This window comes from Lonchura striata, chromosome 2 (assembly GCF_046129695.1).
Source record: "Lonchura striata isolate bLonStr1 chromosome 2, bLonStr1.mat, whole genome shotgun sequence".
Taxonomy (NCBI): domain Eukaryota; kingdom Metazoa; phylum Chordata; class Aves; order Passeriformes; family Estrildidae; genus Lonchura; species Lonchura striata.
Genome location: NC_134604.1, coordinates 27,958,747 through 27,984,758, shown reverse-complemented (window position 1 = coordinate 27,984,758; position 26,012 = coordinate 27,958,747). Strand labels below are relative to the sequence as shown.

The 26,012-nt window shown below is 34.9% G+C and overlaps 1 protein-coding gene across 6 annotated transcripts in view; it reads right to left on the bottom strand.

Annotated features, from left to right (window-relative positions):
- Positions 1 to 26,012, bottom strand: part of STXBP5L (syntaxin binding protein 5L) — a 182,436-nt gene that overhangs the window by 47,369 nt on the left and 109,055 nt on the right. For 3 of the 6 annotated variants that reach the window (XM_021549139.3, XM_021549140.3, XM_021549141.3), the window contains exons 8-19: positions 25,820 to 25,943; positions 24,228 to 24,306; positions 23,901 to 24,055; positions 22,231 to 22,303; positions 20,841 to 20,988; positions 19,256 to 19,323; positions 17,977 to 18,017; positions 15,100 to 15,317; positions 11,776 to 11,948; positions 7,383 to 7,508; positions 3,379 to 3,530; positions 1,630 to 1,701 (exon numbers count right to left, since the gene is read on the bottom strand). In XM_021549139.3, coding sequence (XP_021404814.2) covers positions 1,630 to 1,701; positions 3,379 to 3,530; positions 7,383 to 7,508; positions 11,776 to 11,948; positions 15,100 to 15,317; positions 17,977 to 18,017; positions 19,256 to 19,323; positions 20,841 to 20,988; positions 22,231 to 22,303; positions 23,901 to 24,055; positions 24,228 to 24,306; positions 25,820 to 25,943 — 1,429 coding nt within the window. The remainder of the gene's footprint in view (positions 1 to 1,629; positions 1,702 to 3,378; positions 3,531 to 7,382; positions 7,509 to 11,775; positions 11,949 to 15,099; positions 15,318 to 17,976; positions 18,018 to 19,255; positions 19,324 to 20,840; positions 20,989 to 22,230; positions 22,304 to 23,900; positions 24,056 to 24,227; positions 24,307 to 25,819; positions 25,944 to 26,012) is intronic. The other 3 variants (XM_021549142.3, XM_021549143.3, XM_021549144.3) reach the window with 1 other exon arrangement.

Sequence of the window (26,012 nt, the reverse complement as noted above, 5' to 3'; positions counted from 1 at the left end):
TCCAAAAAATAATTTACTTTTCCCATCATCATCCCTTATCAGAGAAGATAAACCTGTAAGCAAAATCCAAAATCCTCTCTTAATACCCCTCTTAAAATTCATCTCTCAGATAAGAGGCATAACAAAGCATGACTGGAGAATGACTTTGCAAGATATTTTAGTCTGTGACAGATTCTAGTCCTGTTCTTGATCTTGCTGCATGGTGCATCTTTCAGATCATACAACATATACTCCTGTGTAAGTATCAAATGACAAAAGCAAGAACCAAACCATTTTTGAGGAAAGAAATGAAGCTGTTAATCATCTTGCCTAAAATTCAGACTACTACTTCATAGGAAGATTTTGTGGACTTTTCTGACTATGGGGATGAAGACAGAAACAAGACAATACATTTTCAGCTATGAAACACTACGGTCTATGTCTGTAATTCTGAATGAAAATATTGGTAATTTTTACCCTTAGAATTTATTAATTTTTTAGAGGGGGAAAAAAAAGCCCCAAACATTTGACTTCTGTCTGTCACTCAGGTTCTCTGTTACAGACTTGAAATTAGCAAGATCAGACATTAATGGACTTTTAATAGACTTTAAGATATCATACATCCAACCTTTTTACAGACTGCTGAATTTGTAACTGGACTAGTCTTTCAACTAAACAGACTACCTTTTATGAACTATTATGAAATAAAGTCATAGAAATCAGCCTAGAGGGATGGAACAGAATGTGTCATGCAAATGTACAAATGTATTTCAATAGCTACATAACTTTATATTTATGAGAGGTGTTAAAACAACTGCCATTCTTTTATCCTGCCTATACTGAATATTTAATATAAAATTGCCTATCCCATTGTTCTGTGAAAAGTACTTTAAAAAGAGGCATCCTAGAGACCTAATTACATATAAGCACTGCAGTTAATTAAGATATGTATGGCTCATCTGTTGAACAGTCATTTTTGTAAAATTAATTATAGCTTTGTTCACTGCATTCTGCAGTGATGAATACTAATATTTAAATTTCATATCATTATAACTCAAAATTTAAAGATATTAAAAACATGAATTTTCATAGACCTCTTTGATGTATGTATTTTTATGCCCACTTTACATTCCACTTCAAAGAACAGAGGCACAGGATGGTTCCCCAAAGCCAAATATTTATGTACTAAACCGAGATTAAAATTTTAAATTTCACAGCATCCAATTCAACGGGTACTCTTTTAAGCCACATTGTTCTTCTGAAAAAATGGAAGAATTAATTGGTAACTACAGACAGTGCCATTGCAAAACAAGAAATGCTTCATATTAGTAAATGTATGTGGAAACAAATATAAAACCAAAGAAAGATACTGTCACCAAGAACATAACACTGTCGAAAAATGATTTCCAAGGCCCAATCTGCCCCATATAACACTGAGGTTTTCTCTTTGACTTTTTTTTCAAAGAAAAGAATTGCTGTATAATACAGGTAATTGTCAAAAATAAGCATGGTTAACATCACAAAATGTAATAAGTTTGCATGCATGCTGAATGTGTTTAAAAAACACATTACAAAGCACAAACACATGGGTTTAAGTCAGGCACAGTCCAATCATGATAAAGCTTTTTGCCTAACCTTTATAGAACTTACTCTGATAGGAAGTACGGATCCGTTTCGTTAAATCTGGATAAAAGTTAGACAGGCCACGCATGCAAAAGTTGTCTTTGGAACATGCCAGTACACCAGCATCAGCAGCAGGCAGAGGAAAGAGAGAAAAAACAGTCTAAAGTGAAAGGAAGTGATATCATAACCAGCATCTAGAACAGCCAAGGTGAAGAAATTTCAGCAGATGCTTACCTTCCAATTGGGAGATATAATAAGAAAAATAATCAAAAAAGTAAAGGATGTGGGATGGATGGTGAGAAAGCAGCTGAGGCTTTTTTTAGATGCATAGTTTCTATGAGCAATCTAGAAGTTGCAATCCTTCTCAGCGGTCATTTACCCGCAGTGGGCTCCATTCTGGCAGCACTGGATAGCTGGAGCGATGCCTTAAAGGATTGGCCCAGACTGCCACTGACAGAGAAAAACCCTCTGTGATACAGTGCTTATAACAGCTTTTTCTACATAAGCAATCCTCCACCTTTTGTACAGAGTTCTGCAGCATCTTGTTTGTGGCTAGCTGCTCACATTTCTTAGGGAGCTGCTGTGAGGCTGGCTGAAACTGGACAGAGAAGCTGAAGGTAACTTGAAACTGCTTGTCTCTTCTCTCATCTGTGCCAAATTTACATATTCAACACTTGGCACAGATGGGAACTAAGCTTGCCATGATTAAATGCATAGAAAGTGGGATAAATGGTCTTTCAGGAGCAGAAGTAGGCCTGAAGACTTGTATTTTATTCTATAAATTTTCCTCTAGATTTTGCTTTCTGTTTGGATTGTAAACACATTCCCAATTAAAAAAATATTTCCCATAACTTTATGGAGAAGTAGGACTTGATGATTCAGTGTAGGGTCTGCTGATGAAAATGCTGATGGCATAAACCCACTATAATCTGTTGCTTTTATAATTTTAGGGTTAGATTTAAAACTCCACACTTTCAAAGATATTTTAAAATCGAATTCTAAAACTTCACAGCTATGCAAAACACATTTCATAATTGTGTCTGACTCTTGCATGTTACTATGGAATATGTCAAGTGAAAAGACTTGAAACAGATGATCCGACGTTTTCTTGTACAAGTAAATGTTTTTACAAGTAAATGTTTAGACAACCAACAAAGTATGGTAAAACTTAGCTCTATTGAAGTATTAATATTTCTAATACACAACACATAATAACATTATGACTTACTGTGATCCTCTTAGCATCAAATTTTAATATGGATATTGTAAGGCTATATTAAGAACTTCAGTTCACTAATGAAGTGCTTAATTTGAGCTCCTTGTGTTACCTACACAACATGCCTCCCAGGTGTTATACATCTCTAAACACAGCTGACTATTCAAATTAATAGCTCCTGGCAGAAGATACATTTAAGCTTAAACTGAACTCTTACTTATTGGTATGAACTTATTGAAACCAGAAAGAAAATAGCATACAAACTACACATCAAGTGACTGCCAGAGAAACAATTTATTGCTCTGCTTATTATGATTTTTTGCAGACTCAGCTAAGGGAATTACTTGCTGACCTCCATCCCAAAAGGAAAAAAAGACCTCACAAAACATTTTATTTCTGAGAATGTGCCCGCACCTAGAGCGTGTCAAGTTTCTTTTGCCAAGTTATAGAAACTCCACTGGCCGGCAAATAGTCATGCATTCCAAAAGCACTAGAAAAGCCACAGGCAAAAGAACCAAAGAAACGTATCAGGCTGGTAAGCAGAGTGATTTATTTCCTACCTGCAGCAAACTGCCTGCTCTTGCGGGGCGAGCGGGGCTGCCGCTGGTACGGATCGCTGGATCCATAGAGGTCGAGGGTGCCCATGCTCAGCAGGACTGTTTTCTGCATGAAATCCACGACTGCCAAACCATTGCAGTTCCCAAACGCCACTCTGCAAAGAGGAACGTCCCTCAAAAGTGTCAGTAATATGTAATTAAATCCTGAAAACAATTATAATTGTTGTTATGAACAGTGCACAAACTGTTTCTTCAGGAACTACTCAAGATCACAGTTTTTATTTCTTACAGATTTGTAATCCTGAATTTTTAAAACCGTTTTCTGAATTAACTTTTCAGAAAGCAGAGTTACAACTTCTACCAACTTTCTTTATCAAACACATTGCAGTAATGTCTAAACATTACTTCAATGAAGAATATAATTCTAATGATAATGATACCAATTAAGCCTAAAAATCGGGACATAGACCTTAAAAAGTGGTTATCCATTTATATAAAATACAAATATAAATGAAAATATAAATACAAATATATGTAAAACATTATTTTAAAGCTAAATTATAATGAAAAATGAGGTATATTAGACTGTATTGAGGAGACACCCAAATCTGAAAAGCATTTATAAAATTTCCTGCCAACTCTGTCAGCTTATCTACAGCAGAGATTCCTGTTGAAACAGTCTTTAGCCCTCTGAAATACTTCTGCAAATGCATTTTGATGGTGGTTTGGTTTATGGACAAGATCTCTCTCCTTCTGTATCAGACTGCAAATTTAAATACCAGACAGAAAGAATTGCAGGTACAGCCACAAAGAAACTGAAAAACCCAAACTATGTTCAATCATATTCAGAATCACTTGCTATTCAGTAATTTTATGCACAGAAGCATAAAAGCACCTAATTCACACTAAAACGGAGCTGTGCACTCACCTCCACCTGACTCTTCTTAAGGTATCTTCAAAATATCTGAAAGGAATTTGTGTGTGGAAAAACAACAGTGCAAAAGGAAAGTAATGAGGTGGAGTGAAAGCAGGGTAGCTAGAGAATTTTCTTCTGTCCTACCTTTTCTTACACTGCTTCTATTACAAAAAAGAGGGTTCCATATAGCTAATTAAAAAGTAATATGTAAAGAAGAATGAAATTATTTTTCCTCAGTTGTCAAACTAGCAAATTAAGGCACCATCTGCAACAGTGGCTTGAATTCTACTGGTTGTTACTACACTGTGTTTACCACCCTAATCTCAACACTGACTGCAGTAGAGTATCCATGGAAATACTATGGATGCACTTTGACTCTTCCCCGTTGGCATTTTTTCCCCAATTGGTGTCTCTCAGGGGCCCAGTACAATACTGGGACCAGTACAGCTTAATGTCTTCACCAGTGACAGAGACAATGGAATGAGGGCACCCTCAGTAAATTTGCAGACAGCACCAAGCTGAGATGTGCCTGAGGAACAAGTGCCATCCAAAAGGACCTGGACAAGCTTGAGAAAATGGCTTGTGTGAGTGGGGATAAAGGTTTTACACTAAAAGAGGGTTGATTTTATGTGTTCATAAATTCCTGCATTCTGGGTGGAGGAAAGAAAAAGGAATAAAAATTACAAGTGTCAATCTCATCTATTAATAGTTTAAGGGGAAAAAAAATGGTCATTTGCACTTAGAAAATTTTCAACCTGAGATTTATTAATTTTCAACAACTTGAGTTACAAGAAGAGGTAGTGATCATTCACACCTCTGGTCAGCAATTTAGCAAAATGCATAATTTCCTGGTCTGTATTTTTCTAAACTCCTCTAATTTCACACACAAGCATGGATCTAATGTTTCTTATACCCAAACAAATTAGTTTAAAAAAGAATCTGAAATTGCTCATTAAAAACGCTTCTGAGGATGGATAAAAAAATCTAGACATCCATTACTATTAACAAGGCTTAAGATAAATTGCTAACAACCAACTCCTTATGAAATCTAAAACAAAATTAATTTCTCAGTTTTGAGCAATTAACAGAATCAGTTGCTAGGTGATGCCCTATTCTGTTGTTATCTTTCACAGAAATGTCATAAAACCCTCATCAGACATTTCTGGACAATTAATATGCAGATTAGCTGAAAACTGTTACTCCACAAACCAGTAATAAATTTTCAGTCACTGCTTTCAGTCCAACAGAACGTACTTCAAAACAAATTTATTATTCGTATTTTACCTTGTTCCTCAAGGTTAACCTAATTCTTCAGTTGTAATTGAAGCATTTGTAACATTTTCTTTTCTACTTTCATAACATCAAGAAGTTGTTGATGATTCATCTCAACATAAATAAAACAGGGGTTAATACTTCTAATTTGTAGCTTTGGTACTGTTAAAAGTAAACCAATTACATTAAATAAAATTTTGCAGAGTCTGAAGACTTTCATCTTTGCTGGGAATAAAGGGTTTTTTGCATCTCACTTTATTCCTGTTTCATGGCTGCAGTATAACAGTTCCAGAAATCATAGTAATTAAAAGAATACTGGAAACAGACTCTCCAGAAGACATACCATTTTTTGTCTTCAACCTAGTTAAACTGATTGGTATAGGAAGAAAAATTAGGCTAAAGATGACCCAAATAACTCTACAATTAGCATGGTAAAAACTATGTGTTTTCAGGCTTCATGCTGAAGTGGAATAGGTTTTTCTACACTGTGAAGATAGATTACAGGTGACACAGTAGCAAACAAAAATTCTGATGAAAGGAAGGACTGTGCCTTGTCATAGGCCTGAGGAAAAACTTAAGAGTAACAAGAGAAAGGAAGAAAAGAGAGCTGCAGAAAAAAATGTAAGGAAAAAGACCTTTCTTGGGTAGATTTTGTAGAAAAGTTATCATCCTACTTTATTCATACGTGCATTTATTTCTGAAACACTCTTGTACTTAGCTTATGGTGTTTTAAAGGAGGCTGTCCCGTAAACTCTTATTGCTTCTAGCAAATAAAACAATTTAAAGCACTTGATTGAATCAATCAGTGGTTTAGGAAACCACTGTGACCATTAAGAGAACCACAACCTACCAGAGTAGTTTAGAAGTGACAGAACAGTGTGATTATTCAGATGCTGCCTTGAGGTCCGAGACCTGCAAGGGAGCAAAACCTAACAATTTGCACAAGTGACAAATGCATCAAGGTATGGCAAAGAAAAGAAGCTCCTAGAATTCATTAATAGGAAACAATCTAGAAATGCAGGCTGAAAACTTGAAAAAACAATCCCCAGAAGACAGTATTTTTGCAGAAATGTAAAAGCTCTGCATTAAACTGCTGAAGTCTCTGAGAAGAGTCCAGTGACTTACTGAAAATCAGCAGGAGTCAGCACCTAACACCCATTACAGCCAGTAGTTTTATTGGAGTAACACCTACAGGGAAAACCATTTTAATGTATCAGGGTGAGTCTCAGTAGGAGAAAACATTAAAAATTTGCAAATAAACTGAACCTGAGGAAACAATTACACACACTCATTTGCATTGCCATCCAGAAAACAGCATTTAAATGCTCCTTATTCAATTCTCAATTTCAGGTCACGGATTCTTGTGCAAACAGACATTAGCACAGACATAAAAATACTGTCTCAGAAGACCATTTCCAACTAAAATGTGATGTCATGAAAAATGGTATTTAACAGTTAATCACTTCACCATTTTCTATTAAATGCATTTCACCTTGGTGAACCTTTCAAAATAACTTTGAAAATTACAGATTTGAAATGCAATTAGATCTTATTTGAAAGGATGGAAAGAATTATGTGAAAAGATTCAGTCTTTTAAATAGGATGAGTAAAAATATTGGCAACAATAGCAGTTTAACATCCCATATTACAGTCTCTATGTCAGTTCAAATAACTTTTCCCCAAGAATCTGATTTACAGCATCTTTTGAATACTTTGCTTTGACCTTAACTGTCTGTGGGAAATTTCAAAGTATAGTTGGAAAACATAATTTAGCGCAATAAACAATAAATCAATGCAACCTTAATTTTGAGCTACTTACAGTCCGTAAGCAGAGTTTACAGCAAGGCTGGTAATCTGTTGTGGAGGCTCACCATCCACCCACACCAACTGGATAACCAGATCTGCCTGGTAGCCAGGAGGCATCCGCACAGGCCGAGCCTTAACGCTAAGAAGAGGAGGTACAAAACGAGAACAAACAAACAGACATTGGGCCGTGAAAAACAACTGATTTGCATCATTATGAATTATGAATTATGAATTGTCAACTTGAATGGAAAACCTAAAATACTTTATTTTGAGACTTTGCTGTGTATTTGGAACTTTTGTTGCTGAAGTAAAGCATGACAGGAAAATGCAAAGAGAAGATGAGAAGATACACCTTTCTGTAGTGGTCCCCACCAGAGCATATTAAAAACCTATGGACTTGACAAATCTATTTGTCCATGTAATGCAAACAAGTCCTGTTTACTTCTAGGAGTATAATCACCTAATATGTGAATGAATGGTTCCTACCAAATTCAGTGACTTGCAAAGCAGGTAGTGAAGGAAACTGTAAGACTCTGTATGACTATGTGCTTTATGTGCTTTTTTGAGTGGCACAATAATGTGGGATATGCTGGAAGAAAACACTATTCAATAATAGCAATACTTTGAGGTATTCATGTTAGTCACTAGTACATTCACACTGTAGTAGTAATTTACAGGTAATACCCACTTGTCAGTGCATTTTCACTATACCTGTTACTGGTAAGAGTGCTTGTATTGCATCCCTTTGCACACAGGCATAAAATAGGGCAGTATACTTTATGAGAAAGTCATTCCTCATCTATCCTCTAAATGCATTTCCTTAACAGCAGCTTGGCACACTCACGGTTCTATTTCTTTTCCCTGTAGTACCCTTCAGACCTTACATGTGTTATTTGTCTGGAGCAGTAATCAGGCACTTGGCTTGGATTTTGTAGGAAAGACGTGACAGTGCAGTTCAGCAAGTGCTCAACCCACCACAGCTGGCAATAGCTTTGTATTGCTCTTTTCTATAAACAGCATACCTCTGCTCAGACTTTTGCAATTTCTGACCTGTTCTGCTGGCATTAAAGTTTTGCCCTTTTTTGTTCATATGATACATAACCATGAGCATTTCTAAAGTGATGCTATTCCTAACCTTAAAGAAGCAAGCCCTGTTTTACCCAGGAGCACTCTGGCTGAGAACAAAGGTGTGAACATCTGTGAACTCAAGCTACTAAGGGGAGGGGTCCTTTGAGACCAGGATAAACTGAAACTACAGATAAGAGTTGTATACGGTAAAGATGTATTGTTTTCAAAGAAACTTCACAGCAAGCAGAAGCTGAATATTTTACAAGCAGTATTTCAGAGTATCTTTGTGTTGGAGCCTTTCAATTTCTAATGTCTGTAGATAAAATAGTGGTGGTCTTTCCATCTTTTACCCCATTTTCAGCTTTCAGCTCCTGCCCTTAAAAATGTTAGAAAAATATAGAACAAGGTAAATGAAATCCAAGAACCAGGACTTAGTGTAAAGCCCTTTCAGCTGAGCTTTCCATCCATATTTTCTAATGGATAACTGAATCTGTGGGAGAACACAAGAGGCAAACATGCTGCTCCAACAAGTATCTGTCAAAGCTAGAATCTGTTTCCTTCTTCTAAACAAGCTACCATGAGACTGACAGCAGAAGTAATTTGGATCTTCTAAAACATGTTTTTTATCGCAGTATTACTTTTCCAATGTGTTCTTAATGGCACCCTGAAAAAATTAAAGAATTTCAAGTATCTTGTAAGTTTTCTTTTGGACTGCTGTCATTTGAGGGGGAAAAAACAAACACATTTCCCTCTAATATTTTTCACTATAAATTTGAAGATCTGCTTTGATAAAATGGATATTATTTCACAGGTATTTTCTCTAAGCATAGAATAAATTATAGGTGGTGAAAGACGATAATAATGAAGTAAAATAATTTCACATTTAATAATTAAGGTTGTCATTCCTATGTTTCTGTGACATCTTCCTGCTTAAGAATCTTTGAGGTACTTCCATTGTTTCCCTAACTATCCTGCTTAAACAGTAATGCAGATATTCAGTTCTGCACCTTGTTTTAGATGGCTTTTTATCTGAAGTGTTATAATAAAAGCCTAAACAGACTGCAGGAGTATGAGCAGAAGGAATGTAGATATTTCAGAGATTTCCTTGACATGTTCTTGTTATGCTACACTGAATTTCATTGTTGCAAAGTTTTGGTTTTTAGTTTTTTTCACAAGATATTCACAGTTCCTTATCACTTTGGAGTTACTTGAAGCTACTGTCAAAACCCTTGACTGACCTAATTTTGGGATGATACTAGAAATCTGGGAACAAAGACTGACATTCTGGGTTCAGCTTTATGATAACAGCATTTACATCAAAAGTATTTATCTGCATAATCACAAATCCATTGGTTTTTTAGGTTATTACAGCTGCCAATTTCACTGCAAAATCTTCTGAAAGAAGCAAGAATAATATTTATTCCATACCTGCCTGCCTGCCTCGCTTGGTAATAGTTACTTTTGATTTCAGAAAAGCACCAAGTTTTCATTACTTCAGTCCCTCCAATTACTTTCTTCCTAGTAGCTATTCACAGACACAAACACATTCAGTCATTCAGACTTCTGGCTAGAAAAATTTATTTAGTGTGGAGTGCCATTCACTTGCTGTAACAATGTTGAGAAGCAGATATGAAAATAAACATAATAGAGCCAGTAATGTATGTGTGCAAAATTTCATGTGCGTTATCAATATAGTTCAAGTTGTGCACTCACTCTCCATGTGCAGCTGGCTGCAGCTTTGCATTAATATTGCTCTATTTTAGATTCTATCCTGCTGCCCACCTGAATGATTTGCACATAAGGTCAATAGCATCACCCTGGTCTTTACTGGCTTTTTCCAATGTTTTCAGTGCTATTTTCATTTTACCACCATAGTTTTGTTTAGATCAGAAGTTCTTAGACAAGGCCCATAGACCCACCTAAGATCTGGGGAGAAAGTGTGGATATTTGTATGTCTTTCCTGAGAAGGATAATAGCATACATAAGTATATTTTTATTTAAATGTAGGAGTGTGCCAGCAGTTCTAGTGGTATAATTCCTCTGATTTGAAAAGTCACTTAGTCAAAATAAGATTACTTTGTCAGTTACTTTGTCTAAACTTTGACAAAAATGTATTGGCTGGCTTAATCTGAGACCATTTGAGATAAAAAAAATTCTAAAAACTAACAAGCTGAATCTCTGTGGGTTCATTACAACTTTTCTGCCTCCAACATCAACAATTCCTCTCTTTCACAGACAAAATCAAGTAAGAATCTCTTAAGCAAAATTCTTAACCAGTGAAATGATTAAATTATTGCATTCTTCCTGATATCAATGTCATAAATAGATTTCACATTTGCATTTTTAAAATAACTAATCTCTGCCTGTTCTGTTGATTTTCATAGTTAAAATTAATGATTAAACTGAGGCCTGAAGTTCAACTGCCTGACTGACTGAGATGGACAAATGAATAGATTGCCAAAAAATACTGTTAATTTTACAAGGACAATATCACAATATTGTTTTTAAATACTACTGTCACTTCCAGAAGCCAAGCAGCTTAAAGTATCTGCAAAATCAGGATATGTTCATTTTAACTGCTTTTGAAATAACTGAGGCATTTAAAAGATTTAATAATAATTAGACCAAAATAATAACAAATTCACCAAAATGAGAGCAATTCTTGTCAGCAATGCACTCTAATTGCTGGAAAATTACAGTTTTTATAGAGTTTTGTACAGAATTACTGTTTTAAGCTATTCAAATCCATAATTATCTGCCTTAATAATAAGAACATATTAATCTACTCCAAAACAGTGACAATATATTCTGGAAGGAAACAATTTGCTTTTTTTCTATAGATTAAACAAATATACACTTCCACACGGTGCAATTGTTTCATAATTGTACATTTTAAAGATTGTTTCATAAGTATGAGCACAGTTTCCATGTTTTACACACCAAAAAATACATACATTTCTTTCATTTAAAAAAATAGTATTATATCAATTAATCAAGGAGAGAAAGCTTTGCACATGTTAGCTTTTATGGAAGTTTCTTAATGAACTACCCTCAGTAATTCCTTGAAGATGTACTCCGAGATCACACTGGAAAATGGGAGTAAAACATTTCGTGTAACAGTTTATATTCTTCACAATTACTTCTATCCTTTTAAAATCCCTTGTTGATTATTTTGCCTTAATTATTTTGGGTTTTTTGTTAGTTAGTTTGTTGTTGTTTCTTCTCATTTTGTGTCACAAACATACAATTAATCTCTTTTTCTTGGGAGTTGATGGATTGACTAACAGATAAGAATGCTTTTTAGAAAGATCAATATTTAAACAATGGCATAAACTTACCTAAGACATGGGATACTGTCCTTCATCGTTCCTTCACATGCTACAGTGTTGGTACTGCCTGAAAGGCTTTTTAAAGAAGGAAGCTGGGAGGAGGCATCTGGAAATGGAGGATTTGTTTCTGGTTCAGGAGTAATGATGTCTTCTACTTCGCACTGAAGTCGTACCTCTAATGACTTAAATAAATAAAAAGCTAAGTTATCATTTCATAAGGAAAACTGCTGAAAGTTCTGTTACTTTCAAGTGAATACCAGTATGCTTTTTTTTTTTAATACCCCCATTTATCTAAATTTGCAGGCAAAGAATACTGTCATTTGTTATTTATACAGAGTAAGAACAACATCAGATAGGAACTAGAAGGATCACCAACTCTGCCTCCTGATTACTCGTATGACAGAGTCTCCACGAGATGAGTTTTAGCCAGGATGGATAAGCCTGACTGTGAATAGTACTGATACATGAGCTTCATTCATCCATAGGTGGGGCCAGGAAATCAAAGACTGGAGCACAGACAGCTCTGTGCTCCTCAGAATCAACATGAGTTTGGAGGATTTTAGAAAGCAAAATTCAAACCAGTTACCTTTTGCTTTCCTTCTGGCCTCTCTAGAAAGGGAAAACGAGGCCAAACAACCCTACAATTCTCTCCACTAATTCAGGAACTATTAACTGAGGACTCCAGGGAGGAACTGGACAGGAAGTTCAAATCTATGTAAGTAAATACTGAGCAATTCTTTCTACCTCATGAGTTGTCCAAGGAAATCCACATTTTGAAAAGAATAAAAACCAAGGTACAGCTCTCCAAGAGACAAGGTCTGGGGATTACTAGTTGAACAGTAATTTCAGTGCTGCTACCTTCCTGGGAATAGAAGCAATTGCAGAGGTAGACACTGTAAACTCAATCTTAGTGATCTTTCACTGAGATATCACCTGTATCAGAATGAAGATTAACAAAATAGCTAAATTTCATGAGAATTGGAAGACAAAGGTGACTAGTACTGAAGTCACCTGTTTCTCAACCATTGTGCTAAAACAAGATTTCAGAAAGAAGAGACAAGGAGAGTCCTTTCTCAAAACTTCCCTTTTGTTTACTCCTTTCAATTTCCATGGATATTTTGTGCCTGAATCAGTTAAAGAAACCTACAAACAACATTTGCCTTCAAACACTAATGAGTGAAATATTGAGTTCAGGAAAATCTAATCTGGAAGTAATTGCAGCAGACTGAAACAATTTATAATTCTGTTTAATCTTTATGCAGGACTGGAGTAACTGCTGAAGAGTATGTTCTTCTGTTTACCATGTTAGAAGTGCATCACTCTTCTTTGAATGTTTTTCTGTGTGTATTCTTTTTTCTACTAAAATCAATTTTTAAAGTTCTAGATGTTGTGCATCTGAAGAAAGAAGGAAAAAATTCAGGCTAAAAACATGATTGTGAATTTTTCTTATGTTTTTGTCTCTGCTTTGACTGGAACCTAGGAGGTTATAGAAGCATTGAACTGATTTATTTTGACACAGATTAAATATATTTTTGGGGGATTTCATCACTGGGCTTATTGATTCCCCTTTCCACAGTCAAATGACTGTAAACTTTTTTCCTGTGTTTCTTCTCAAGAGCTTTGAAGAGGAGCTTCACTGAGGAAAGACTGCTCACTGAGAAAGTGATCATGTTTAATTAATAGATCATTTTGAGAGAAGATGAAGTGGATTCAGATAAGAAAACAAAAATAACAGCAGTAAATGCATTTTATATAACTGCATGGCAGTGACTCCAAGGGTGGCTATGAAGCAGAATTTGTCTCATGAATACTCCTTGCCTCCAGAATCTGATATAAAATGATGCAAATAATACTTCTGTTGAGGAAATTCCAGGCATAGCCTATGCCCCTGAGGCATATTCAGCTGCAGACTTCCCTACTACATGGAGCAAACTTTGAGTAGCCCCACACTTCCCATTTGCCACGGCAAAAACATTACAACACTGATATCAGGGCAGTTAAACCAATGTGGGGGCCTTTAAATGCTGGGATTTTAAGATTGAACTCAAGGCAAGTTCAGCCTGGCTGATAAGGAAGGGAGGACACAAAGTGCTTTGTACCTCAGGCAGCAAAGAAATCTTGAGATTGGCCAGCTCAGTCTCAAAACAGACAAAAACACACAGCCTAAAGTCAGGTACAGATTCCAACAAAGAATTCCATACTTTTTATTAAAAATCCCTCCCATCATTTCGAGCAATGACTTGAATGCACGCAGCAAAAATGCAGAAAGAAGAGAGAAGGCTATTTCCCCTGGCACAAAACCCACGGGAATTCTGTAACTATACCACCAAGATTGCATAATTTAATATTTAGGGAAAAATGCTTATTAATTACAGATGAAATCTAAGAAACTGTTAAATTGCACCTATTATAACTCTTTAGAAAATACCAGTAATGATGCAATTCAGCCAGAAAAGTGAAGAACAGGGAAAAAAAGACATTAAATTATAGATAATAAAAGATAAGGTGCTTTTGCTGTAGAACAATGTAGTAATACTGAAATGGAGTAATTTTAGCAGCATTATACATGAGCTGGTCAAAAATGTGAAATTACTGTTCATCAGTTTTAAACCTTTCCTGGAATGATACATTCAGGCAGCTTAATAATTGCCTGAGCAGGGAGAAAAGAGTGGAGAACAACAGAACTACAGGTAATGAATATCCATACAGAATGGCACATGGTTAGAGGCCAAAACTAACACAGATTTTTGCCACAGTAGAACTTTCTAAAGAGCATTAAAATAGTGTGAAAAGGAAAATAACTATAATCAGGGAAGGTGACAATCTGGCATTTCATATAGTTTCCATCTTTAGGGAAACAATGTCAGCATAAGCCAGAAAAAGATCAACTCTTTGTTTTGTTAAACCCACTGATAATTTTCCATCTCCTTATGAACAGAAATTAAAGAGATTAAATACTTGAGTGAAAAAGAGCATTGTGCACATACACGATGTACATTAACTGATAAAAACATACAGCAGACAGTAATTTTAGGCCAGGTAAATACAACAGAGATTGCTGTATCATAAAGTCTTAAAAGCAAACCATGTCTGAAAGATGCACTGTATGTTACTACTAAAGCAAAAGAAAGTGGAGGGTAGGCTCCCAAACCCTCAGATTTTTGTCAGTAACTAAAGTAGGATCAAGATTTCCCTGGAAAGGTTCAAAACTGAATGTTCCTAAACTTGTATTTATACTGATTGCTATTTTTATTTAAGTACTTGAGCACAGATGAAGCAAGGCAATTTGATTTAGAAATTGTTATCTTATAAGAGAGTGAAATAAGTACTTACTGCAATTTCAGTATTTACTTCATGTTTGCTGAACCTATAAACAATCACATATGCAGAAACTCCTGCCACACAGAAAATTCTGCTTTCAGGACACCAGTACATCATCTGAACAGCAAAAGGATCTTCTTCCACAATCTCAGCTGTTGCTTTTCCTTCTCCCACTTTCTGTTTTTCAAAGACCTTTGATGTTTTTAGTTTGTACAACATCTGTAGAGTAACTGGAATATATTAAAACATATAAAAATACTAACATTAAGCAAATCAGTTATAAAATTCCTCAGTTCCCACTTTCTTCTTAAGTGCGGCATAACAAGGAACTTTAGGAAAGCCTAAGAGGAGAAGATGTGTATTATACAATCATCCAAACCAGGACAACAATACAGATACTGTTCTGGTACACATTACTGGTAGGATATGTGTTTATTACTTCTCAGAAGAGTATTTGTCTGTGAAATACTTCTTAGTACTTTCTGGGGAAGGGTGTCAAAGGTGTAAATGATTGTGTCCAAAATTAAGCTTATAATCAGTGCTATAGAAAGGCTCTGATGATGTTGATACTTTCCTAAAGAGATGTGAAGCTAAGATTTCATTTGTCTGAGGTTATGGTCTTTATAAAATGTAAAGAGTGTATGGCAATTCAAGAAAAAACATTAGGAAAGCATGCTGGTGGCCTGGTCAACATAAAGTTCTTCTGAATTAATGGGAGTTCAAAAATGTTTTGAATTTTTTGACTAATATATAGATCTATATTTATACCTGTATATAAAATCCTAGTCTCCAGAAGCTTTTGTCAAGATTAGAATTCCACTGCAGCAAATTCCAGAAGTAAAGGAGGGGTGGCAATTCACTCCATTATGTTTTACATTCTTCCCTGTTTTTACTACTTTTACATTGGTTTCTCAGTAACATTAAACATTAAAGTAACTGCATGATGTCAGAAAAAGGCAGTCAAGTCCAGCACCTATAAAGGTGTGCATATCCACAAAGGCAAAGCTGCTGCCTATGTCAGTGTAATTGTGGTAGCTCAGCCTGGCCAGCTTGTATAACAAGAGCAACAGGAAGATGAAAGGACAGTGTTTTAGTTACATAACCAGATGATGAAGACTGCAAAACTACATTTTTGTTTGTCAGTGCAGATATATTCCAGAAGGTTTAGCATATACAGTTTTTAATGCTTTAAAAAGTTTTAGCACATAAAACAGTTCCAAATGTCACAAATTACAGTAAGTGCTTCTGTAATAAATACAACATTCTCCCTGCCCTCAGTGGCAAATGGAGAGGATTCAGGTTGCCAGTTGGTGCCAGTAGCAAATCTAGAGTGGCACTTCAAATCAGGCATCATGGGTCCATGCACATTATGACTAGAAGAATTATAGAATCATAGGATACAGAGACAAGACAAGACTCTCTATGCTCTCTTACTGCGTACCATCTGCACAAATTAAAAAAAACCCAGAAATATCTTTTTAATAAAGATACATTTTGGAAACAGCTCCAGTGGCCTGGCAAGTCCCTGTCTCTCACAGATCTGCGCTTTCAGACACAAGATTACACAATTAAAAATGTCTAAAAGCAAAGTATTTTGTGCCTTCAAATACTGCTAAGATATTATGTTTGCTAGGGAATCTCAAACTTTGAACTCCATTAAAAAGGTTAACACCTTGTAAATAAAATAAATAATAAAACTTTGTAATAATCAAAACCTTGTAAATAAAGAGTACCAAGCATGGTAGGAGTAACATAGTACATGATCTGAAAATCAGGACTAGGATCAGGACATCAGAGATGCACTGAAAATACCAGTCATGTTGAAGAGATTGTGAATATTCATGATCATCTAAGCTTTCTATGTTAAGAAAAATTCCTACTGCAGCATGTATATATTGATTAGGTTATGCTAATATTCCCTATAAGTGGCTCATTTTTGCCTTGTCCATCCTGAGTGAAAATATTTGGTATTAAGCAAAAAGGCAAGTACCTGATGAAGTCATCAGGTTTAGCTGACTTAAAAAACTTGTCAGCATTCCCCCTGCTTGGCTGATAATGGTAGCAATATTAATAATTTCAATTCTGTGGCACCACATGGAACTTGCAGCTATTTTAAATATCCCATACTCTATGATCTTGGCACCCATTACAGAGTGGTTTTTAGGGTCATATTAAATCTCTCTATGCCTAACATTTCATCCAGAATTTTCTTCCATGCTTTTTTTTCTTTAACACACTAATACCTCATAAAAGAGAGATATTACCCAGACATGCCTGTACCATCAAAAAGACAAGAATACAAGGCAACTCTACAGGAACTTTGGTGAAGCACTGTCAATTATTTGAAGCAGAATATTTTAAATTTCCATCAAAATGTATGTGTATTTTAATAAATACATTTTACTAATGAATACCATATGTATTTTCTGTAGGGAAAAATACTGGTTGCTGATCTATGCAGTTATAGCTAGATTATATGGAACAAGTATTTTCTGAAGCTTTTTCCTGCTAGGATGAATGGAAATGCTTCCCAATTATTTCCTGGGATTTGAGACTGGACAAGAAAAGGTTTTGGTATTTTCCAGCCTCAGCAGTTTAAATGTTTTGAAATATATTAATGTATTTTAATATCTTAATTTTACTCGGCGATAAAGAAGACTTTGTTGTACTCAGTATAGAAGTGACATAACAACTGGAACTGAATGTTAGTCTAACTGAGCCTTCTCCTCTATACACACAAGAAGAGTGTGCCCTAGGGACATGTGCCCTTTGTCTTAATTATATCAGCCCAGCCATTACTATTCAGCCTGTTAAATATCCTGTTTTATATATAAATGTGTGTTTGTGTGATTTGTCAGCATTATGTAAAAGTGAACTTTAGAAACTTACTGGCAGAAGCATCCCAAAATTTTACTGATCCATCTGCATGGCTTAAAAAAAATATAAAAATTAAATGCGTTAAAACAAGATGCAATTCTAAAACATTATCTACTTTCAGTGACTAATAAATACAAATAGAAAAATTCATTTTATTTATGCAACTCTCTATAACTTACTGACAATATATTAAAGGCATACATACAAACTAGAAGAAAATACTTTGTTATTTGGTTTCACTTGATTAACAAAATATTTTTATGCATTCCCTGCAGAGAGCTAAGCCCCCAATGAATTTTCAGATTTCAAAAAGAAATTACTTCCCATACTAGTAACAAGTTTAAGTCACAGCACTTTTAGCTTTGCAGTGGGCCAGCATCAAACCTATGCACTCTAAAAATGCCATGTACAGTGAACTTTGAAAGGACAGAAGGTAACTTCATTTTGCTTGATACTTCACAACTGTGTTCCTTTTATTAACATAAAATCCTTGAAGCAAAGCTGGAAAAAGGAAACACTTCAATGAAAATTATTTACAATGAAAAAATGTTTACAATGAAAATGATTCCTTCATCACCTTCTCGTACTACTGCATACATCATAACCTTATTTTTAAAATCAGGTCTTTAGTATCATTGGTAGCACCAATTCATCAAATACATGACTGAGACTAGAGTAAAACTCATTGTGCATCTTAGCTGAATGAATAGTGTCTATTTTACAGCATGATACCTTGGGAATCCACCAGTCATTACTCCTGGGGCTCCTACTGGAGTCTGAGCCTTTCTTTTTGCTCTGTTTCTCTGCCCACAAGGTGAAATTCACCCCAGTGCACCACACCCTCACTAATGCTATTAAAAATAATTCCCAAACTGTCCCCAAATAGAGAATCCAGAAGGCCAAGGGACAACAGCTGCTCTCCTTTTTGAAGCTATTCTTTGTGACCTCCAAGGCCAAAATATTCTCTTAAACCAGATTTTTTTTTGCAAGACCCTGCCTTCACAAGCATTGCTATCAAACAGTGGGGCCTCAATGGTTATTCTTAATGTAGCTCAACCCTGGGTACTAAGTTCTGCTTTCTACAGCAAAAGAGAATTTCTGTGGTGACATTACTCAAGTGAAGAGCCAGGAAATGCATATGGGATGAAGTTTCAACTCTTATCTATAGCTAACTTACAATCAAAATTAGTAGACTCAAAAATAGTCTTTAAAAATATTAAGAAAAAATATTAAAAATATTTTTTAAAGTAAAAAATAGTTTAAAAGTACCAATCCCCAGTTTCATTCTCACCCTGTAATAATGATTTCAGGATATGTCTGAGCTCCAAGGTTCCATGCTCCACCACTGATAGGCCACTCCTAAAGAAACGAAAAGTGCAGAGATCACAACTCATTCTGATGAACCTTGTTTGACTAATTTTTAAATTCAGAAGTAGACTACATCGTCCCCCTAAAAGAAATAAAACTTCTAAAATAACAAAAATATGTGCAATTCAAGGATTTTACAGTTTATTAACATTTTTGTGTCATCAGTTCAGTCTTTGGAAACTTAATATCCCATTTATATTATCAACTAACATGCTTTTAAAACATTTTCACACAGCTAACATTCAACAGCCTAAAGCAGGAATGAAAAGGAGGAGTAACAAACAATTCTGCTGGTCTTTTGAGATGGCTTTTCTCTTGGAGATGCTATAGAACACTGAATAGACCAAGAATTTATTTTGAATACAAAGACCACTGAAGAAGCTGGCCCAGAAACAAGTATCAGAGCACAATGCCATGAGATAAGGGAATGCAACTTTTACAGATCATATGAGATCATAATCTCTTCCTTGCCTTTTGTTTACTAATGGTCTAGAACACTGCCCTGTGCCTAAAGCCCTGACATGTATGGTTACAGGATGTAGAGGGTGGCATATGTGCAGAGTGGGTCAGGATGTGTGCAGAACATGAGTGGGTGGAGAAAAACCAGGAGCACAGACTGTTTGTGTGGATACATGGAGTGGATGCTTGTGAGTCACTCTGGCACATGAGTGACCACCCACCATCAGAGTGCGTTTGCACATGCATAAATAAAGCAAGAGAGCAAGAGAGGATGCAGGAAATACTGGCAGGTGTGCAAAGTGTATGAGGTGTGGGTAGATCCACATAGGAGAAATAAAAATATTTTCTGAACTGCTTTTGCGAACCAAGATGGAAAAGAAGTAGAGAGGGCTCACTCTCTGAGTTAGTGGAGAACAACCTAGCTCCAAGGAGAATACTTCCATTGATTTGAATAGGCAATTGATGATGTCTGACTTGTATTTTTTTCTACTTTATTTATTAAAATGCATCAGTTCTAGCCAAAATACAAATCAGTTAAAAGCTTGAAATTTATAAATTAATTGCATTTCTTCTTTTACATCCTGAAGCTTGTCCTATTTCTACAGCATTATGGTAAGACTTTGGTAGCTCAGTAAAATAATTACTATTATTATCCCTATTTAATAACAAATCTCACAGACATCATCAACTCTCACTGAACATCTGCCAAAGTCTTTCAATTATAATGCTTTCACTTTTTTCTTTGATAGAGAGAACCTATCCATACAAATTTGAATTGTACACTGATGGCTCACCTTTAACACAATCTGATCTGGAATAACTCCAGCATCTTAATGATTAAGTCCTATCTAATGATAATTAATGGTTCTGCTTAAGTGGTCATGTTTCTGAGGGACAAATACGGGACTGTAATCAGACTGCTAAGCTGCAGGTTGCACTAACCTTAAAGTGATTATTAAAGGAGTAAAACAAAAATAAAATGGTAAGAGGTTACAAAAACATAGGTTACACATCTACTTCTTTCGCTTAAAAAAAAGAATATTGTTTACCTTATTGCTGTATCCTTGCTTTTTATGTTTTGCTCCTACAGAATAGAGTACAGGGATCAAATCTGGAGGACAGTCCGCAAAATATTCTGTGCAGGTAACAGGTGACTCATGAATGTCAATAGGATATGGATTTTCAAAGATTGGAAAACTAGTTAAGGAAGACAATTTATTAGAAGCACTGTGACACACTGAGCCATAGAATAAAACATATTCTTATATTAAAGTATATAATAGAATCTAAGTAAAATCACTACTAATGAAATTTCCCTTATTTATTCAAACTTAAGTATTGTTTTTAATATTAGTAATAATGTGTAGTTACTCAAATAAAGACATAAAATTCAACAAGACAAGAATCCTATATAAATACCCCCTAAGGATAATAGAGCAACCTTTATGAATGAACAAGAACTAATTTTTTCTGACATCTCAAAATCTTATTATACAGAAGTGACACATTTTCCAGAAGTTTCAGGTTCATGGATCTGATATATACTATGAACTGCAAACTACTTTTACAATTGTGGATTTTATATTGAACATCTTAGCTTGTTGAGTTGGTAGACTTCTGATTATACAATGAAAAATTGCAATAACAGATGAGTAGATTCCAGTTTATTTCTCACTTCCATCAATTTGAACAGCCTGATAAGGAGGAAACCTCACTTTTTGCACATTAGACAATGTTATTCACAATTGAAAAACATAGGAAACTGGGTTCTGATTTCAGTTATATTTTATAGACATAATTGAAGATTATCTGAGATTATCTGAATTATTCTTTAAAGTAAGCGAGATCTGAATAAGATTCACTTAACATTTTCAATACATTGACAGCAAAATCTGTTCCTTGTTACACCAGTGTGAACGTGGATGTCCATTACTGGTAGTGTTGGAGGCAGAACAAAATAAGTCATTGGATTATGCTTTACATGATGTAAAGCTCCACTTTGACAGGAACATTGATTCTGATAGGAAAGAGCTATTTGTCATTTAAACCAGCAACTGGATGAAGTAATTATGTAAATCCATAGAAAGCAATGCCATTATTTATTAAGATATGGAGGCTAGACATGCATAAAAGTAGTTGTTGAATCTTATTTCCAAATTACATATGTGTTTAAATATTAGTTAACTTTGATCTTGAATGAATGTTTGAGGGCTGTGCTGAAGGGACTGCAGATTTAAATTAATTCCAAAGTTTAAGAACAAATATTATCCTAAATTCCTGTTCATGACATGAACTTAGGTCTTAAAAGTAGAAGTAAATATTTAGCAGGAGTTATTTCCAAGAATTAAGGATTTTGGACAGTTAAATGATTTTAAATTTTATGGTAATTTACTGGACAGTTAAACACACATATAACTTCACATAAAACTTTATACTTACTTGCTTTGTGTCAGGTCAACGACAATGAGATCTTTTTCCAAAAGCACAACTACAGCATAGGGTTCTTGAAATTCTGTAAGCAAGGGATCAAGTATAAAAGACATGGAGTTCTCCTACCAGCCATTTTAAGCAAGCAAGCAATATTTATGTTCTTTAAACTTTCACAGTATATTAAAAGCTTTGAGGTATAAACCCTTGACATATGCACAAACCAGACAGAGCTGGAAACTAGGGCCAGAGAGGAAGTAGGAAATTACTTTTGGACAGTACTGTTGACAAACATACAAAGCAGAAGAAGAATTGGAGTATTATAGCCTGCCAGCATGATGCTATGTTGAAAGTAAAGAAGTAGAATATGAATAAGTTATGTGCATCATTGCATTATTGAATCCAATTGTTATACAGAAAAAGTATTTTTGCTGTCCAAAAGTAATACTTCTACTGTGTACAACTGCTCTGCAGAAACAGATTGTGCAGGACACTTCATGATACACAATGTCCCCATTTCTTAGATGATTAAAGGAGAATATTCCCTAGGAATCCTGTAAGTCTGCTGTTTTCAATTCAGGTAATAACATGCCCCTTCCTCCCACACACTCTTTAGGGGATTATATGCTTTGGTTTTTTTATATAAGTCTCTTTTTATTTATCAAAACTAAAGAATTAAGACGACAAATAAATGCTTCCCTTGATGCATAGAGTATATTCATTTACATACTTTTTATCATTTACATTTTTTATAAAAAAATAAAATGTGAAATTATGACTTTCTTTTCAACAGCAGCAAATCATTCCAGCACGTGCAAGCTCAGAATAAACTGTTCAGATGGGTGATGCCAAAAGGAAGAGTAAATGAGAGCAACTGATTCATCTTCCTTTCAGTCCTGCTATGAATGCACATTATTTGTTGCCTCTTTTTATACTTGGCTATGAATAACACAAGTTAAGCAAAAATGTTTAAATATTGGTCTGTGAGCAGGGGAAGATGCTAAAAACCTAAGTACTGGGAAGTATTTGACACAGTTAAATGAAGGCCCAAAGCAACCCTGAATACAGAAAATTAAATTTTTGCATGATATTGAAGTACATATACACTTTATCTTTACTAAGTGTTTTCAATGTATATTTGGTTTACCTATGTATAAGATTTATTTAACTTTTCTGCTTGAGAGCTGAGAATACTAAAGTTAGTTCCTTTCTGACTTAGATCTTTTCTTTATTTACTTTCTGGAACTTTCTGACAACATATTTCAGAACTTGGCAGCCCCACAGTATGCAGCAAATATAACACTTTTTAACAGCTCATTTCATGCTGAAGTGTAAGAACTTTTTTTGCAGGTAAGTGATAGTTAAATTTTCATAATTTAGCAAGCTGTGAATGATGAAAAATTTCGGAAATAAAAGCACCTATCTTTGATTAATAGCAATGTATTCTCACAGTAGCCCATGGGTTTCAATCCTATAAGTGGAGATTAATGCATGCTTTATTGTCCACTCACTACTTGCTTCCTACATTTAGAATGCAAACAAGTTCCAGGTACTTTCACTTATGTAGTTTTCCTGAAATGAAGACAAACATGAGGATGGAAGTCCATGGAATGGGATTAATGTATGAGGAAAGATCAGTTTGTTTATAGATTCCATAATTGTATTTTTCCTAATAGACTCACCATTTGGATATGGGGTTTCACAAAGAGTTAAAAAATCAACTATAGGATGATCCATTTCAAGAACTGTAATTGCTTTCCCATGCATGATTGTTAAGCTTGGTCTTCGACAAGGCTTATCATAGGACAATCCACCAGAAAATATCACAAATGGTTCACTATATTAAAAAAAACAAGTGTAAGTCTACATGGTACATAAAAGTTTACATTACGGCTTTAGTATCTGTAAATAATAATAAATAGATCTGTAAAAAGAAAGCAGGAAAAGATTCTAAAAGAACTTAAATTTGGGAATGTAATATTGAGTTAATTATAGAATTAAAAACAAACCTGTTTTTACAGGTCTTGTACTCTACTTTAAGAATTGGTTTACAAGATTCAGGTTTTTTTCCATCTCTTTGGACTTTTCCTAAGGAAAGAAAGAATATGAAAACTATTAAAACATGAAATTGAATGTTCAAACTAAAACATATACATTGAAAGATCTGTATAAGAAACAAAAAGAGGAACTTTAAAGCTAAAAAAGATTAAAAGCATCAGCTCCTATTTCCATAAAATACACATTTGTCTAAATTAATTACATTTATTATGTCTTTGTGTTTTTACTGCCACATACATCTAAAGGACTACAGAACACACTTCAAAGACATCTATAAACCATGCAGATTCCTGAGTATGAAACTTAACTAATAATGAGTGAATCAGACTAATTAGGTGCCTTTTTTTCTGAATGACCATAACAGCTTAATTTTTCCTAAGCCATTAGATTGACTTAATTCCTGTTGTTGACAAAACATTACCTGCTTTGGTGTATAACTAGTTAAGTGATAAAATTAAATGAAGCATACTACTGAAATTCATTAATTCTTGGTTAATTATGGCTCAGTACTTTTTTCCAATCAGAGAAAAGTCACTTGCAAACTGAACAAATAGCAATTTTGGGTTTCTTGCTTTGGAAAGCCTATGTTGGCTTTTGACAACAGCCTGACTGGAGAATACAGTGTAGATGGATAAAGACTTTTCTCAGAGGTAAACAGTGCTGTGATGGGAGATAAAGGACATAAGTTGTGGCATGGAAAATTCTGGTTAGATATTAAAAAAAAAAAAAAAAGTGCCACATGGGTCATTAAATACCAAAAGATATTGCCCAAAGAGGTTGTGCAATTTTTTGCTGGAAGTGTTCAAGTGCCTGATGTCCTGAGTTTACCCATCAAATCAGGCCTGTTTTGATCTGGCCATCTGACTAGCTGAGAGTTCCCTTCTGACACTGTAGAATTCTATTACTAAAAATGATAAACCAGAACTAAATTAAGAAAATGCTAAATCCTTTTGGGGGTACTTAGATCTTGACTTCTTCTCCTTCCTCCTTCTCTACCCAGTCAGATTTCTCAGTAAAGTAAACGTAAATGTATACATTTGCAATGGTGTCAGTCCTTTTCAACCTAATTTGTAGGAAACAATTTTATGTAAAGTCCTACATATAAAACTATCTCTTACTATGGGTCCTTTAAATTCTTCATTGCAGTTCTTTGGGAAGCCTTGTACCATTCCCATGACAAACACCACACTACCTTGTACAAAACACATTAATTTGTTGTGAAAATTGCACATAAAATACAAACTATAAAAGAAAGAAAGAGCCTGAGAGTCTCACAGACCAGCAGTAGACTCTTAAAAGGAATTGGATAAGACATTAGAATAATATAAATTAGAAAGAGGTATTTATGACCCCAATTACAAAAAAAAAGTTTGATTTAAGTTACTGATTTTACAATAATTTGCAGCTACTTTGCAGATCAAAATATTTATGCAAGAAGCAACATCTGGGCTACAAGGAAAAATTAAAGAAACATACATATTAGCAAGCAGCATTGAGAAGACTGTATTGCTTCTTAGTTACACATTTAAACTATCAGAATTACCATGCGGAATTGTGGTCTGGAATGGTCTGTTGGGGCTTTTCAGATTCCATAGGGTCAAGCTGCCATCAGAGTGACTGCACATGAACTGTTTCCCTTCATGATGCCAAGCAACAGAATGAATAGCCTACAGAAAGGAAAGAAGAATTTGAGACTGGAATGGAATACAGTGTTTACAATAATGATGGTTTCATGT